Below are 16700 nucleotides of genomic sequence, written 5' to 3' on the forward strand. Positions count from 1 at the left end.
CTTTCTGTGATATAGATATTATCAATAGGGGCTCAGCCCAAACACCTAGTCTGGTCATGCCCATGGCATTGAGCTATGTTGCCATGGGGATAGAAGGGTGCATTGAATTTTGGAACTAGATGATAAGCACAATGAGTCTTTTTGATGCAGATATGGATAAGAGTAATGTGTGTAGATGGTAGGTTTCGATAGGGTAGTTCGATAGTGAGGTTAAAGGTATGTAATAGATTTTTAGAATAATTAATCTTTTTGTAACAGTATTTTTATCTAACAGGATTTGTTTTTATAAAATATTTTAGACTAAAGTGGGGTAATGAGCTCTCCGTGAAACAATGGAATATAATGACCGTATATTTATTACTAATTGGATATGGATATGACAATTATGTTTACTATGTACATGGAAGCTCCCATATTGCTCCTCCGGTGTATTGTAATTAATTAGCTGAGTTTCATTGTTTCAATGCATAGTGGGTTGGCAGTAATGTGTTCATAGAAGTATCCATTATTGTATTTGTATTTATTAATTTCAGTAGTTGCTGCATACATGCATGTATAGGCTTGTATTTGTATTTTTATATATGTACATGTCTATATATGTTTTAATGGTTTTTAGTATTGGTTGTACACATGCGTATATCTATATAAATATTTATATACATGTAGGTGTGTGGAGGGTTTTGTACAGGTGTAGATATAAGTTTAATGCCGGGAATGCTTTTATGGAATGGTTATGGGATTCCTTTGAACATTTCCATTGCCTTTTAAGAAAACATTTTAAATTATTCTGTAACGACACCCCGAGTATGAAAGGGGTTAAAGCCATTTAGGACATTCCATTTCCGAACCCAAAGGCAGCTACCGAACACTTCAATCAGCCGAACAAGAAACCATATGAATAATTCTCCCCCCAAGTACAAGATGAGGCTCTGTCTTGAGGTTCAAACAGGAATGAATTTTTATTTTGAGATCTCACACAAATATATACAGCAGGATGAAAGTACAACCTCTGACCAGAAACCTAATTAACACGAGCTAATTATCTAATCCTTTAGACAGCCTAGGTGACTCAGAGACATGACCTTTAGTACAGAATTCAAGTCTCCTAGCTCACCAACTATACAATACACATTATCATACATCTCAATACAGAACTCCTTCATACAATTGCAGGGTTAATTAGCCCAGACAACAATGGCTGAAAGAGAAGTCACACTAGACTCATTTACATTATAGCAGACACAGGCAGAGACAGGTGGCTGGAATTGACATCAGCATCTCCTAACAGTATTTGTCCCAGCATTATGAATCAGCCACTATTTCTAATATGGCAGATACACGTTTCTTTATTTTCTTGGTCACCCTGCACCCAAAAGTGACTCCTGTCACATGGCTCCCTCTTTGTGGGACACTCCAGCTTGATGCTGGAGGTTAATAATGTGTCCAATGACACCAGTGCTGGGGGTTAATAATGTGTCTGCTAACACCAGTGCTGGGGTTTACTAATGCGTTCGCTGACACCAGTGCTGGGGCTTAATAATGCATTTGCTGACACCAGTACTGGGGTATAATAATGTGTCCGCTGACACCAGTGCTGGGGTTTAACAATGCATCCACTGACACCAGTGATGGGGGTTAATAATGCGTCCGCTAACACCAGTGCTGGGGGTTAATAATGAATCCGCTGACACCAGTGATGGGGTTTAATAATGTGTCTGCTGACACCAGTACTGTTGTTTTTTAAGTTTGCATGCGGCCCCCATGGGATATGAAAACTTGTCTTGTGGCCCTCAGGTAATTTGAGTTTGAGACCCCTGCTCTAAAGCAAACAATGGTTAACAAAAAAAACACAATAACGATATGAGATTTACGCAATAAAAACACTTTTTTTTAACTGAAATCTATACCAAAAAAATGAAAAAAATATATATGCTGGAGCAAAGGAGCAATCCACTCACTGACTGCACAGGCCCCTCATGCTTGGGCATACACATTTTTTTTTCCTCCTGCAGCACTGCAGGCAAGGATGTTTATATTCTGAGAGCAACACCCTGCTGCTGTCAGAATAAACAGATCAGTGCTGCCGCTGATTGGTGTTCCTGCGAAGTAAATTACAACGGTTAAAGTGTAACTCCACTTTTGTTGAGAAAAAAACATTCCCCTCTGGGTGATCTGTGTACATTGCAGGGATTATAACAATCTTTGTTGTGGATTCCTACCTTTTGTTATTCTGAAGAAATCCCTGTGTGTTTATCTGTGCCTCTGTTCTGAGTGAGTCTAATGGGAGTGATTTCATAATTAACTGTCAGCTGTGCAGCTGCAGGGCACTAATGAGGAAAGCTGCTGGGCCTGCATCCCTTTAGACGTGTTCCTATTGAAAGTATCTCTCCAAAAAATGAAATTTTTGTTTCAGGGAATGCCTGAAATCTGACTTGTATCTTAGGGCAGACTTCTGGGAAAATTGGTGAGCCAATCACACAAGCAGGAAATGATGTTTCTGGGGAGTGGTCAGTACACACTCTGTGTGCAGAACAACTCCAGGTAGCCATATTGCAATGTATTCTCAGAAAATTACATTGGCGGCAGATTGAAAAGGAAAGGTCATTTTTAATAACATTCAATTACAATATGATTAGTGTCGCAATTATATGCGCTATATTATTTTTTCTTTATTTGCTTTTTTTTTGCCAGGTAAGTGGAGTTACCCTTTAACCACTTCGTGCAAATTGTTGTACCCATACCTCGGTACTTTGACGCTAAATACCATTTTTATGGCAGCAGCTAGCTTACATAGTTACATATTAGAAGAGGTTGAACAAACACACAAGTCCAACCTATGTGTGTGATTATATGTGAGTATTACATTGTATATCCTGTATGTTGCTGTCGTTCACCCCATATACCCATAACCTGGCCTTGGGTTGCCCTTCTCATATCTAGCAACACCAAGTCCCCGGCCACCTAATTGTAGAAGAGAAAAGTGCAACAAGGCCAAACTTAGGGAGAAATCAATAGATCTCTAACAATCAACCAGGATAACTACTCCTAGCAAGTAAATTTGTGAGGAGCTCCCTGCCTAAACTCCAGGGTGCTACACAAATAAATCTTACCTGCTAGTGCTAGAAGAGATCAGGCCTGATTCTGCCAATACTGCGGTTATGTGTGCAATGTATCAGAGGAGCCGGTGATCTACTGACACTGCACTTGTTGGGGGCAGAAGGGCTGATCCTGATAACGCTGCGTTATTAGGAACACTAATATAGTTCTGTTCATGATCAGGATATTGATCTTTACAGGCACTATACTAGTAATGGTGGTGATCAGGATATTGATCCATACAGACACTATACTAGTAATGGCGGTGATCAGGATATTGATCCATACAGACACTACACTAGTAATGGCGGTGATCAGGATATTGATCCATACAGACACTATACTAGTAATGGCGGTGATCAGGATATTGATCCGTACAGACACTATACTAGTAATGGTGGTGATCAGGATATTGATCCATACAGACACTATACTAGTAATGGTGGTGATCAGGATATTGATCCATACAGACACTATACTAGTAATGGTGGTGATCAGGATCCTATAGCGTGAGTGCGATAGTGTGTGGACAATCTAATGTTAGCTGACCCTGGCACTATCTGATGTAACAAGTGACCCTAATACAGCAATTGGTGAACAATACTGTACACTGACGCTGTGCTAATGGCACTGGTTGGGTGATGGGGGGAATCAATGGGGTTAAATGTGGCAATCTAAGGTGTGTGGGTGTAAAGTGTGGTGATTATACACACAGTGTGGTGATCTCTCCTCTTCCTGAACAGAAAAGGACTCGGGAAGAGAAGAAATCACAAGATAGCTCCCCGTGTTTACAAAATAAAACACAGGAGTGATTTGTCTTTGGCTGCAGGTGATCAGCAGGGTACGGGGCAAAATTATTGGCTGGGACCTGCTGACAAACTTGTCCTACAGCCAATGACAGTGGAGGTTTCTGGGTGTGTGCGTGCATGGGTGCAGACCTGGAAGAAAGCCATGACATAAAAGTACATTACCAGACCTGTATGAGCCGCCCATCCATTGTATTTTTACAACACTTCATCCATGTCTTTGGTGATCTCTGATCTCCTTATCAACTGTTTCTTCCATGATGAAGATCAGCCATGGAGTATATCTGAGGTGTATATCAGGGTGTGCTTCTTCCCCACATGAGAGCTGTGATGTCCAGCAACATTCATATAGAAGACATTTCCCACACTCAAGGCACTAATACACCTCGAGGGCTGTGTGAGATCTCTGATGTCTGGAAAGACTGGACGTCTGTGAAAAACATTTCCCACACTCAGGACAGGAATACGGCTTCTCCCCCGTGTGAGATCTCTTATGTGTGGAAAGATGGGACTTCTCTGAAAAGCATTTCCCACACTCAGGACAGGAATATGGTTTTTCTCCTGTGTGAGATCTCTGATGGCTGGAAAGATCGGACTTCTGTGAAAAACATTTCCCGCACTCAGGACAGGAATATGGTTTTTCTCCTGTGTGAGATCTCTGATGTCTGTAAAGATGGGACTTCTGTGAAAAACATTTCCCACACTCAGGACAGGAATACGGAGTCTCCCCCGTGTGAGATCTCTGATGTCTGGAAAGATCGGACTTCTCTAAAAAACATTTCCCGCACTCAGGACAGGAATACAGCTTCTCCCCTGTGTGAGATCTCTGATGTGTGTAAAGATTGGACTTCTGTGAAAAACATTTTCCGCACTCAGGACAGGAATACGGCTTCTCCCTCATGTGAGATCTCTGATGTTTGGAAAGATCAGACTTCTGTAAAAAACATTTCCCGCACTCAGGACAGGAGTACTGCTTCTCCCCTGTGTGAGATCTCTGATGTCTGTTAAGACAAGACTTCTGTAAAAAACATTTCCCGCATTCAGGACAGGTATACGGCTTCTCCCCTGTGTGAGATCTCCAATGTGTCTTAAGACTGGACTTCATTAAAAAACATTTGCCGCACTCAAAACACGAATATGGTTTCTCCCCTGTGTGAGATCTGTTATGCACATTAAGACGACATTTAAAACGGAAACACTTCCCACACTCAGTACAGGAAAAGCTCTTCTCTGTTGGAAGGACGGCCCCATCCCTCACAGTCTGAGGTTCCTCAGGATAAGAGGAATACGATGGTCCATCTACACTGTGTGGTGCCGGATGGACATTTGAGGTAGTCGGGTTTTCTCCTGGACTATACTGTGTGATGTCCTCATCTTCTACTTTACAGTCTGGAGACAAAGTGAGACAATCCTCTGAGGTTTTCCTCATCTCCCGTCCATCTACTAAAATAGAAATACAAAGATTATTACTAGACATGAGCTGATTGGTTCCCCTAAACCAGGACTCCGCCCACATCAGGCAGCTTTGTCTCTGAGGATCTTACAATTCCCCCCTCAAGGTAACTAGTAAATGGGTCCTCTGATCTCCTACCAGATCATTTCTTTATTCATGGACCTTAGTCAGAGAGTGAGGAAACAACGAGAACTGTCTTTTATAGGAGTGACAGTGATGAGGGGATTATAGGACGAGTGTCCCCTCCCCCTCTATCACTCATTGCCATCTTCCCAACACAACAAGTCCTGCACTTCCTTATTTAGTCCATGACTTAGTCATGAATAACAGCGGGGCTGAGCCCCACCAGAGGTCAGAGAGTGAGGATGGGGGGAGAACAACCAAGATGAAGACTGGACTGATCCTGAAGACCCCCATCATTGGGTTATTGACTCCTCCCTCATTATCACTTTCTGTTTAAGGTTCCAAACTTTGAGGATGCTATCCCATTATTATCAACATGTAAAAGTCTGTGCTCCAATCACATCACCCGATATAAAATGTCCAGCTGGTAGGAAATGGGTGTAACAAAAGAGAATACATATTATGTGTATATATAGCAGTGGGGGGAGGGGAGAGAGCAGAAGTCAGGACTATGTCATGTACAACATATTGTATAAGATACAACAGATAGGACTATATAGTATCAGAATGATGTAATGTACAACATAGAGTATATAGTGCAGGGGTCAGGAGTATGTAATGTAGAATATAAAGTATACAGTGTAAGGTTCAGGACTCATAATATTGGTATTCAGTAATCAGTGGAAGATGAAATGATTACATGAGACAAGTTGCAGAGGTCCCACACCGCTGCCTCCCATTTCCTGAGACTGAATACATAGGAGGTTATTTACAAAAGGCAAATCCACTTTGCACTACAAGTACAAACTACAAATGCAAAGTGCACTTCAAATTGCACTTGGAAGTGCATTCGCTGTAAATCTGAGGGGTGGATCTGAAATGAGGGGAAGCTCTGCTGATTTTATTATCCAATCACGTGCAAGTTAAATTTATGTTTTTTCTTTTCCTTGCATGTCCCCCTTGGATCTACAGTGACTGCACTTCCAAGGGCACTTTCAGGACAATTCCACGTGCACTTTGCGCTTGCAGTTTAAAGTGGATTTGCCTTTAGTAAATAACCCCCATTGTTTCTATGTGTTTATCAGATGATGGGGGGATCTAGGTGGAGCCTCCGTACTGCTCTCTCCTTTACAATAAAGTCTCCTCTTACCCGGTGATGTGAGGGGCGGCTGATTGTCCATCATGACGTCCTTGTAGAGATCCTTGTGTCCTTCTAAATACTCCCAGTCCTCCATGGAGAAATAGACAGTGACATCCTGACACCTTATAGGAACCTGACACACACAATGATACAGTCACCATCCAGACACATCCCTTGTCTGTTACTGGATAATGTCCCAGAATTCCCAGAATCCTCCTCACCTCTCCTGTCAGCAGCTCCATCATCTTCTTGGTGACTTCTAGAATCTCCTGCATGTTGTGTCTTGTAGGGATCGGGGATGGAGGTGGGGGGTGGTGATGGGATTCTGGTTTCTTGAGGATCTTGTGGTCATATAATGAGATCTCCTTCTTGTAGATTTCTTCATTATTACTGTACAGTTCTGTGTAATACAAAGATAAATATCACTCTCCCATAATCCCTCACCTCTATGGTCACCTCTATATTTATTCTCCAGGGATTGGCCACAATGTTCCAGATTCAGCAAAGGACAGACATCTCCATCCAATGATATGATTACAATGTGATCAGATTTATAGATCCTTCTAGAAGTCATATAATAGAGTCACTAATGTTTTACTAGTAAGACTCACTGACCCACCAGGAAATGTTACCCATTTAGTTATTTTCTATATCCAATGCCGCCATCTTGTGCTATAACCAAATATCAGAGTATGTACACTTTATGTATTCATAGTACTTGTGTGCAGAGCCACTGATAAGGGGGTACCACTGGCTCTGCTGTATGGTACCCGGGCCCTATCAGTTCAAGAGGGGGCCCAGGGGGCCAACATGTCCATCTGAGGCCGCTAAGCTACATTCTGTTGGCTTTCTATCATTCTATGACAGAGCGCTCTTCTCCCACTATATGTATCTGGGCTTTCCACTCCTCTCCCACTATATGTAGCTGGGCTTTCCACTCCTCTCCCACTATATGTAGCTGGGCTTTCCACTCCTCTCCCACTATATGTAGCTGGGCTTTCCACTCCTCTCCCACTATATGTAGCTGGGCTTTCCACTCCTCTCACACTATATGTAGCTGGGCTTTCCACTCCTCTCCCACTATATGTAGCTGGGCTTTCCACTCCTCTCCCACTATATGTAGCTGGGCTTTCCACTCCTCTCCCACTATATGTAGCTGGGCTTTCCACTACTCTCCCACTATATGTAGCTGGGCTTTCCACTCCTCTCCCACTATATGTAGCTGCTATCCCACTCCTCTCCCACTATATGTAGCTGCTATCCCACTCCTCTCCCACTATATGTAGCTGGCCATCCCACTATAAGTAGCTGGCCACCCCACTCCTCTCCCACTATAAGTAGCTGGGCTTCCTACTCCTCTCCCACTATATGTAGCTGGGCTTCTCACTCCTCTCCCACTATATGTAGCTGGGCTTCCCACTATATGTAGCTGGGCTTCCCACTCCTCTCCCACTATATGTAGCTGGGCTTCCCACTCCTCTCCCACTATATGTAGCTGGGCTTCCCACTCCTCTCCCACTATATGTAGCTGGGCTTCCCACTCCTCTCCCACTATATGTAGCTGGGCTTCCCACTATATGTAGCTGGGCTTCCCACTATGCAACACCGATCTCAGTAAAGAGCCTCTGCTGATTACAGTGTAAACAGGAAGAACCATTTATCGGCTTTTCCTCACTCGAGTCTGACAGACGCGAGTAGAGGAGAGCTGATCGGCGGCTATCCTGACAGGGTGGTCTGCTCTGATTGTTAATCAGCGCAGACCCCCACAGGACCAACAGGGATGCCCACAAAGGATGCTCACCAGGTATGCCACCCTGGACCCTCAGGGATATGCCAATCAGTGCGCAGGCAGATGGACGCCAATCAGTGATCATCAGCAATGCCTGCCAGTGCCATCAGTGATGCCTATCATTGCCACCCATCAGTGCCGCCTTTCATTGCCTGTCAGTGCCCATCCATGCCACCTCATCGGTGATGCCTTATAAGTGCCTGTCAGTGCAGGGCCCCCGATGGAGCAGAAAAATAGGGAAAAATTAAAACACTCCACCTCCATTGGAAGTTACCTGCTGTATGCTCTCTCTTCCCTTTGACAGCTCTTATATAGGCGAGAGCGTGGATTATATTTTTTAATAAAGGATTTGTCAGAAACAGTCTGTGGTTTTTACTTTTTGACACTTTTTTTGGTAAATGGGTAGGGGTGTGATACCCATTCACATAGGGGGTGTGAGATCTGGGGCCACCTTTGTTAAAGGGGGCTTCCAAATACCGAAAAGTCCCTTGGCCCAAAACACCCACGCTCCCGATGTTGAGGGCATGTGGCCTGGTATGAATCAGGAGGGGGGGCGCTAGCTCGTCACCCCCTATCCTGACCTGCCAGGCTGCATGCTTGTTTAAGGGTCTGGTATGGAGCATGTAGCATGTTCTGTATATGCTGCAAATGCGTCACTTTACAGGCACATTAAGGGGCCCCCCAGGAACAATATTTAAAGGAATAATTCATTTTCATTGTTGCACTTTAAGCATCATTAAAATCGCTGCTCCTGAAAAAAAACAAAAAAAAAAGTTTTATTTTTATTATTATTTTTTATTAACCACTTTCAGACCGGACCATTTTGCTGGTAAATGACCAGAGGTCTTTTTACAATTTGGCACTGCGCTGCTTTAACTGGTAATTGCGCGGTCATGCAATGTTGTACCCAAACAAAATTTGCGTCCTTTTCTTCCCACAAATAGAGCTTTCTTTTGATGGTATTTGATTGCCTCTGCGATTTTTATTTTTTGCGATATAAACGTAAAAAGACCGCAAATTTTGAAAAAAAAATGATATTTTCTACTTTTTGTTATTAGAAAAATCCAATAAACTCAATTTTAGTCATACATTTAGGCCAAAATGTATTCAGCCACATGTCTTTGGTAAAAAAAAAGTCAATAATTGTATATTTATTGGTTTGCGCAAAAGTTGTCACATCTACAAACTAAGGTACGTTTTCTGGAATTTACGCAGCTTTTAGTTTACGACTGCCTATCTCATTTCTTGAGGTGCTAAAATGGCAGGGCAGTACAAAACCCCCCCAAATGACCCCATTTTGGAAAGTAGACACCCTAAGGAAATTGATAAGTGGCATGTTGAGCCCATTGAATATTTTATTTTTTTGCCTCAAGCGATTGAATAATGACAAAAAAAAATTTTTTTTTTTTTTTACACAAAGTTGTCACTAAATGATATATTGCTCACACATGCTATGGGCATATGTGAAATGACACCCCAAAATAAATTCTGCTGCTTCTCCTGAGTACGGGGATACCACATATGTGGGACTTTTTGGGAGCCTAGCCGCGTACGGGGCCCCGAAAACCAAGCACCGCCTTCAGGCTTTCTAAGGGCGTAAATTTTTGATTTCACTTCTCACTACCTATTACAGTTTTGAAGGCCATAAAATGCCAAGATGGCACAAAACCCCCACAAATGACCCCATTTTAGAAAGTAGACACCCCAAGCTATTTGCTGAGAGGCATGTTGAGTCCATGGAATATTTTATATTTTGCCACAAGTTGCGGGAATATTACAAACTTTTTTTTTTTCTTTTTTTTTTTCACAAAGTTGTCACTAAATGATATATTGCTCACGCATGCCATGGGCATATGTGAAATGACACACCAAAATAAATTCTGCTGCTTCTCCTGAGTACGGGGATACCACATATGTGGGACTTTTTGGGAGCCTAGCCGCGTACGGGGCCCCGAAAACCAAGCACCGCCTTCAGGCTTTCTAAGGGCGTTACAGTTTTGAAGGCCATAAAATGCCAAGATGGCACAAACCCCCCCAAATGACCCCATTTTGGAAAGTAGACACCCCTAAATTTAGGGGTACACTAGTGAGACTAGGTAATAAATGGTGGGTGCCCTGAAACTATAAAAAATAACTAACCAACCAGCGTCACCTGTAACAGTTATATGGTGATCACTGGTGAAAGGGTTAACTAGGGGGCAATCAGGGGGCTTTATGCGGTAGTATATGGGGGTCCCTGGCGCTATAAAAAGCTGCGGCGAACCTAAATACCTACCTGCCTAACTAGCGTCACCTGTGACACTAATACAGCGATCAGAAAAACGATCGCTTATTAGGCTGGGTTCACACTGGAGCGATGCGGGAACGCCACGAATCCGCGGCGGGTTCCCGCATCGCATGCCTCCCGGCGGCAGTTCACACTGCCCTATGCGAACTGCTGGGAGTGTCAGTGAAATGTTAATGACACCCCCAGATCCGTTCGCATATCGCAGTGCGATCTGCAAACTCGGATCGCATGGTGTGAACACCCATGCGATCCGATTCTGCTGCGGACCAAAAAAAAGGGTCCCATGCGAGTTTGCGGCGGGTGTGGCGGGTGCGACACGAATTCAGCCATACTATCTGTATGGCTGAACTCGAATCGCACAGAGATCGGATGTGATTTGCACTGCAGTGCGGTGCGAATCACATCCGTTCTCATAAACCGCTGCAATGTGAACCCAGCCTTAGTGACACTGGCGACGGGGGGTGATCACGGGGTTAAACCTTTATTGGGGGGGTTAGGGGGGTACCTTAGAACTAAAGGGGGCTAACCCTAACTGCCCTAACAGTTATTACAGTCACAAATGACACCCGCCGGGTGATCAGGGGGTTAAACCTTTATTAGGTAATAAATGGCGGGTGCCCTGAAACTATAAAAAAATAACTAACCAACCAGCGTCACCTGTAACAGTTATATGGTGATCACTGGTGAAAGGGTTAACTAGGGGGCAATCAGGGGGCTTTATGCGGTAGTATATGGGGGTCCCTGGCGCTATAAAAAGCTGCGGCGAACCTAAATACCTACCTGCCTAACTAGCGTCACCTGTGACACTAATACAGCGATCAGAAAAACGATCGCTTATTAGGCTGGGTTCACACTGGAGCGATGCGGGAATGCCATGAATCCGCGGCGGGTTCCCGCATCGCATGCCTCCCGGCGGCAGTTCACACTGCCCTATGCGAACTGCTGGGAGTGTCAGTGAAATGTTAATGACACCCCCAGATCAGTTCGCATATCGCAGTGCGATCTGCAAACTCGGATCGCATGGTGTGAACACCCATGCGATCCGTTTCTGCTGCGGGCCAAAAAAAGGGTCCTGTGCGAATTTGCGGCGGGTGCGATGCGAATTCAGCCATACTATCTGTATGGCTGAACTCGAATCGCACAGAGATCGGATGTGATTTGCACTGCAGTGCGGTGCGAATCACATTCGTTCTCATAAACCGCTGCAATGTGAACCCAGCCTTAGTGACACTGGCGACGGGGGGTGATCACGGGGTTAAACCTTTATTGGGGTGGTGAGGGGGGTACATTAGAACTAAAGGGGGCTAACCCTAACTGCCCTAACAGTTATTACAGTCACAAATGACACCAATGCAAAAAAAAAAAAATGACATTGGTGTCACTGTGACTGGGGGGCAGGGGTAATTGGGGGGGTGATCGGGGCGGTGTGAGTGTGCCTGGCATGTTCTACTGTGTAGTGTCGTGTTGGTGCAACTCACCGATCCTCTCTCCTAGGTGTCGGAACGAAAAATACCGACACGGAGGAGAGATTACATCACTTACTCTCCTGTGTTTACATTACAGGAGAGGAAGTGATGTCACGGAGCATTTTCATTCGTCGGGAGCGATCGCGAGGGGGTGGCCATGAATGAATGGCCGTCCCCTCGTCCGGGATCGCTCCCGAACGAATACCGACCGCCGCAGGCACCGGGCGGGGGCCCGATCGGGCCCCCGACCCGCGGGCAGGCAAGGACGTACATGTAAGCCCTTATGCCTGCCCGTGCCATTCTGTCGACGTACATCGTCGTGCGGCGGTCGGCAAGTGGTTAATACATGTCCCCCAGGGCAGTACTCAGGCCACCATACCCCTTTTAAGGCCAATCACTTCCATATAATGACGTTTTTTTCTTTATTTTTTTTTACCGGCACTTTTTTTATTCAGCTGTCAGCAGGGAAACCCATGGACAGTTGATAACTCTTCGGTCGTTAAAGACACCCTGGCCCTGTTCATTAACAGCTAGCTTACACTGCGCCCTGATTGGGCAAAGATTTGCCCAATTGTAACATGACAAAATGTGGGGAATTTCAAGGGATATGAATACTTTTTCAAGGCACTGTACTTTCTTAATGTGAAACTTAGGCTGGCTTTTTTTCTACATAGAAGATAAATTCTGGGTGAACTTGGGATATGCACACACAAATTTCATCTTCAACTGAAATTAGACAAGGGTGTCACCAGGTCAGGGCACAAGGAGGTCACCATGTCAATTCACAGTGGAGTCACTTCACCAGGGCATGGTACAGGGGAGGTACATCACCAGGGCAAGGGCACAGGGGTGTCACCAGGGCAGGGCACAGGGGAGTCTCCAGGGCAGGGCACAGGGGAGTCTCCAGGGCAGGGCACAGGGGAGTCTCCAGGGCAGGGCACAGGGGAGTCATCAGGTCAGGGAACACGGGGGGTCACCAGGTCTGGACACAGGGGGAATGTAGTACTGTTTATTTTCTTACACATGCAGAGCTGCACAGGGAAGTTGCTGGTACATGTCTGTTATGGTGTGCTGATCCCAGCCAGCTCTCCTCTCTCATCCATCCCAGGTGATGTCACACACAAGTGCCTGGGATGGACAGAAGCGGGGGTGGGTTGCCGGTGGGGATCTGTGGGAGTAGAATTAGGATTAGTGGGAGTAGAGGTATATGTTACAACCTAGTGTGCATGCACGACTCGTGCATGCATACTAGGGAACCAGGTGACTTCAATTCCTGATTCCCTTTACCGTAGATGGAGGTGTCAGCACCCGAGAGCCAAGGGACCGATCGGCTTTGGGTGTTGACATTGCGGACGCCCTGGGCAGGTAAGTATCCTTACTTTAAAAGAACTATAGCTGCTGACTTATTTTTTTGGAGGAACTCGGCTTTAAGGTTGCCTACCCCTGGTTTAGATCAAAGTATATTGATGTGTCAGAATGGCCCAGTCACAGTCCAGACCTAAATCCAATTAAGAATCTGTGACAAGACTTGAAAATTGCTGTTCACAGACGCTCTCCAATGTCTCCATCCAATCTGACAGAGCTTGAGATATTTTGCAAAGAAGAATGGGCAAAAATGTCTTCTCTAGATGTGCAAAGCTGGTAGAGCCATCCCCAAAAAGACTTGCAGCTGTAATTGCAGCGAAGGGGGTTCTACAAAGTATTGACTTAGGGGGGTGCCATACAAATGCCCCCCCACACACTTTTTACATATTTTATTTATATCATTTATCATTTTCCTTCCACTTCACAATTATGTGCCACTTTATGTTGGTCTATCACATAAAATCCCAATAAAATACATATTTCAAGGGGTATGAATACTTTTTCAAGACACTGTGAGGGTTAATATTTATTCTATTATTTAATGCTGTTTCTAAAAAGAATTATTGTTATACCAACAGCTCGCTGGTCACACCGATGTTCCATGACCTGTTGATCTGAAAATTATTTTAATGGTTTTCCCAAAATCTAAATTTTTTTTGCCAGTGGAGTCAGATTTAACCCCTTCATTACACTCACCTCTCCAGTCAGCAGGCTGAGGATCTCCAGGGTGAGGTTCCATATCATCTCATTCCGGGGAAATTCCTTCCTTACATTCTTCACAAAACTCAAATTCTGCTGATTGTCCATCATGACGTCCTTGTAGAGATCCTTGTGTCCTTCTAAATACTCCCACTCCTCCATGGAGAAATAGACAGTGACATCCTGACACCTTATAGGAACCTGACACACACAATGATACAGTCACCATCCAGACACATCCCTTGTCTGTTACTGGATAATGTCCCAGAATTCCCAGAATCCTCCTCACCTCTCCTGTCAGCAGCTCCATCATCTTCTTGGTGACTTCTAGAATCTTCTCCATGTTGTGTCTCTCAGGTTTTAGGGAGTCACATGGAGGCACTGTGATGGTCATATGATCAATGGACTTCACAAGAGGAAATCTCTGTATTGGGGAATAGTGATGGACGAACTTCCGACGGGACGTTTCGCGAACGCGGCCGATAGTTCGCGAAACGGAACGTTCGCGGCGGGCCCCATTGACTTTAATGGGAGGCGAACTTCGCAAACCTATAGGTGCAGCCACAAAATAATTATTAGCTGTGCAAACAAAGTCCCACCACATGGCCAATGACATAACACATGTATGAGGTGAATCTGGGATCGACAACTACAAGCATTCTTTTTTTATATGGGAAATTGTTGTGACAATTCAGGACTGTGGAGCGCATGAAGGCAATGGAGGAGAGGGAAGGTCAGGGACCAGGATAGGCAAAGAAGAGGGTGCAGGAGATGATCACCAGCAGCGTGACATACAGCAATGACACCTGCACCGTGATAGAGAGCACTGACATCAGCAGCGTGACATAAAGCACTCACACCAGCACCGTTATATACAGCACTGACAGCAGCACCGTGACAGAGAGCACTGACATCAGCAGCGTGACATAAAGCACTCACACCAGCACCGTTATATACAGCACTGACAGCAGCACCGTGACAGAGAGCACTGACATCAGCAGCGTGATATACAGCACTGACACCTGCACCGTAAGCAGCCCCAGGAGGAAGTCAGCACAGCACAGGGATGGTGTGATCCCCTCATAAAAAGCAGGCCCAGGAGTAAATCAGCACAGGACAGGGATGGTGTGATCCCCTCATAATAAGAACCCCCAGGAGGAAGTCAGCACAGCACAGGGATGGTGTAATCCCCTCATAATAAGAACCCCCAGGAGGAAGTCAGCACAGCACAGGGATGGTGTGATCCCCTCATAATAAGAACCCCCAGGAGTAAATCAGCACAGGACAGGGATGGTGTGATCCCCTCATAAAAAGCAGGCCCAGGAGTAAATCAGCACAGCACAGGGATGGTGTGATCCCCTCATAATAAGAACCCCCAGAAGTAAATCAGCACAGCACAGGGATGGTGTGATCCCCTCATAATAAGCAGGCCCAGGAGTAAATCAGCACAGGACAGGGATGGTGTGATCCCCTCATAATAAGCAGGCCCAGGAGTAAATCAGCACAGGACAGGGATGGTGTGATCCCCTCATAATAAGCAGGCCCAGGAGTAAATAAGCACAGCACAGGGATGGTGTGATCCCCTCATAATAAGAACCCCCAGGAGTAAATCAGCACAGGACAGGGATGGTGTGATCCCCTCATAATAAGCAGGCCCAGGAGTAAATCAGCACAGCACAGGGATGGTGTGATCCCCTCATAATAAGAACCCCCAGGAGTAAATCAGCACAGGACAGGGATGGTGTGATCCCCTCATAAAAAGCAGGCCCAGGAGTAAATCAGAACAGGACAGGGATGGTGTGATCCCCTCATAATAAGAACCCACAGGAGGAAGTCAGCACAGCACAGGGATGGTGTGATCCCCTCATAATAAGCAGGCCCAGGAGTAAATCAGCACAGCACAGGGATGGTGTGATCCCCTCATAATAAGAACCCCCAGGAGTAAATCAGCACAGGACAGGGATGGTGTGATCCCCTCATAATAAGCAGGCCCAGGAGTAAATCAGCACAGGACAGGGATGGTGTGATCCCCTCACAATAAGCAGGCCCAGGAGTAAATAAGCACAGCACAGGGATGGTGTGATCCCCTCATAAGCAGCCCCAGTAGAAATATGACACTGCTCAACCTCTTCAAAGAGGAGGGTAGGGGCATATAGTACGGTGTGCTTTTTTGGGACAAGGAAGTGAGCCAAATGAAGAAAGAAGGTCTGTGTGCTTGATTAAAAAAAATGTTTATAGACATATACATGGTCTACTGGTCACATGTGTTGAATTCCTCAGAGATCCATGCCTCATTCATTTTTAGAAATGTGAGGTAGTTAACACTGTCGTGAGCTAGGCGAGTACGCTTATCGGTCACGATCCCCCCTGCTGCGCTGAACGTCTTTTCGGACAGGACACTGGATGAGGGGCAAGCCAACAGTTCGATTGCAAATTGGGCAAGCTCTGGCCAGAGGTCAAGCCTGCCTACCCAGT

The 16700-nt window shown here is 45.3% G+C and overlaps 2 protein-coding genes across 2 annotated transcripts; both read right to left on the reverse strand.

Moving 5' to 3' along the window:
* Positions 1-934: 934 nt before the first annotated feature.
* On the reverse strand, positions 935-5818 carry LOC143989764 (uncharacterized). The gene has a single exon (XM_077490035.1). The coding sequence runs from the start codon at positions 5416-5418 to the stop codon at positions 4279-4281; it is 1140 nt and encodes a 379-aa protein (XP_077346161.1). The 5' UTR covers positions 5419-5818; the 3' UTR covers positions 935-4278.
* A 947-nt stretch (positions 5819-6765) lies between these two features.
* Positions 6766-16440, reverse strand: LOC143989846 (uncharacterized). Its single transcript, XM_077490125.1, has 3 exons — positions 14515-16440; positions 14223-14426; positions 6766-7019 (listed from the first exon to the last, which is right to left on the reverse strand). The coding sequence occupies exons 1-3, from the start codon at positions 14839-14841 to the stop codon at positions 6879-6881; spliced, it is 672 nt and encodes a 223-aa protein (XP_077346251.1). The 5' UTR covers positions 14842-16440; the 3' UTR covers positions 6766-6878.
* Between the last annotated feature and the right edge of the window lie 260 nt (positions 16441-16700).

This window comes from Lithobates pipiens, unplaced genomic scaffold (genome assembly GCF_037356315.1).
Source record: "Lithobates pipiens isolate NorthernLeopardFrog02 unplaced genomic scaffold, aLitPip1_a1.2 Scaffold_18, whole genome shotgun sequence".
Classification (NCBI taxonomy): Eukaryota; Metazoa; Chordata; class Amphibia; order Anura; family Ranidae; genus Lithobates; species Lithobates pipiens.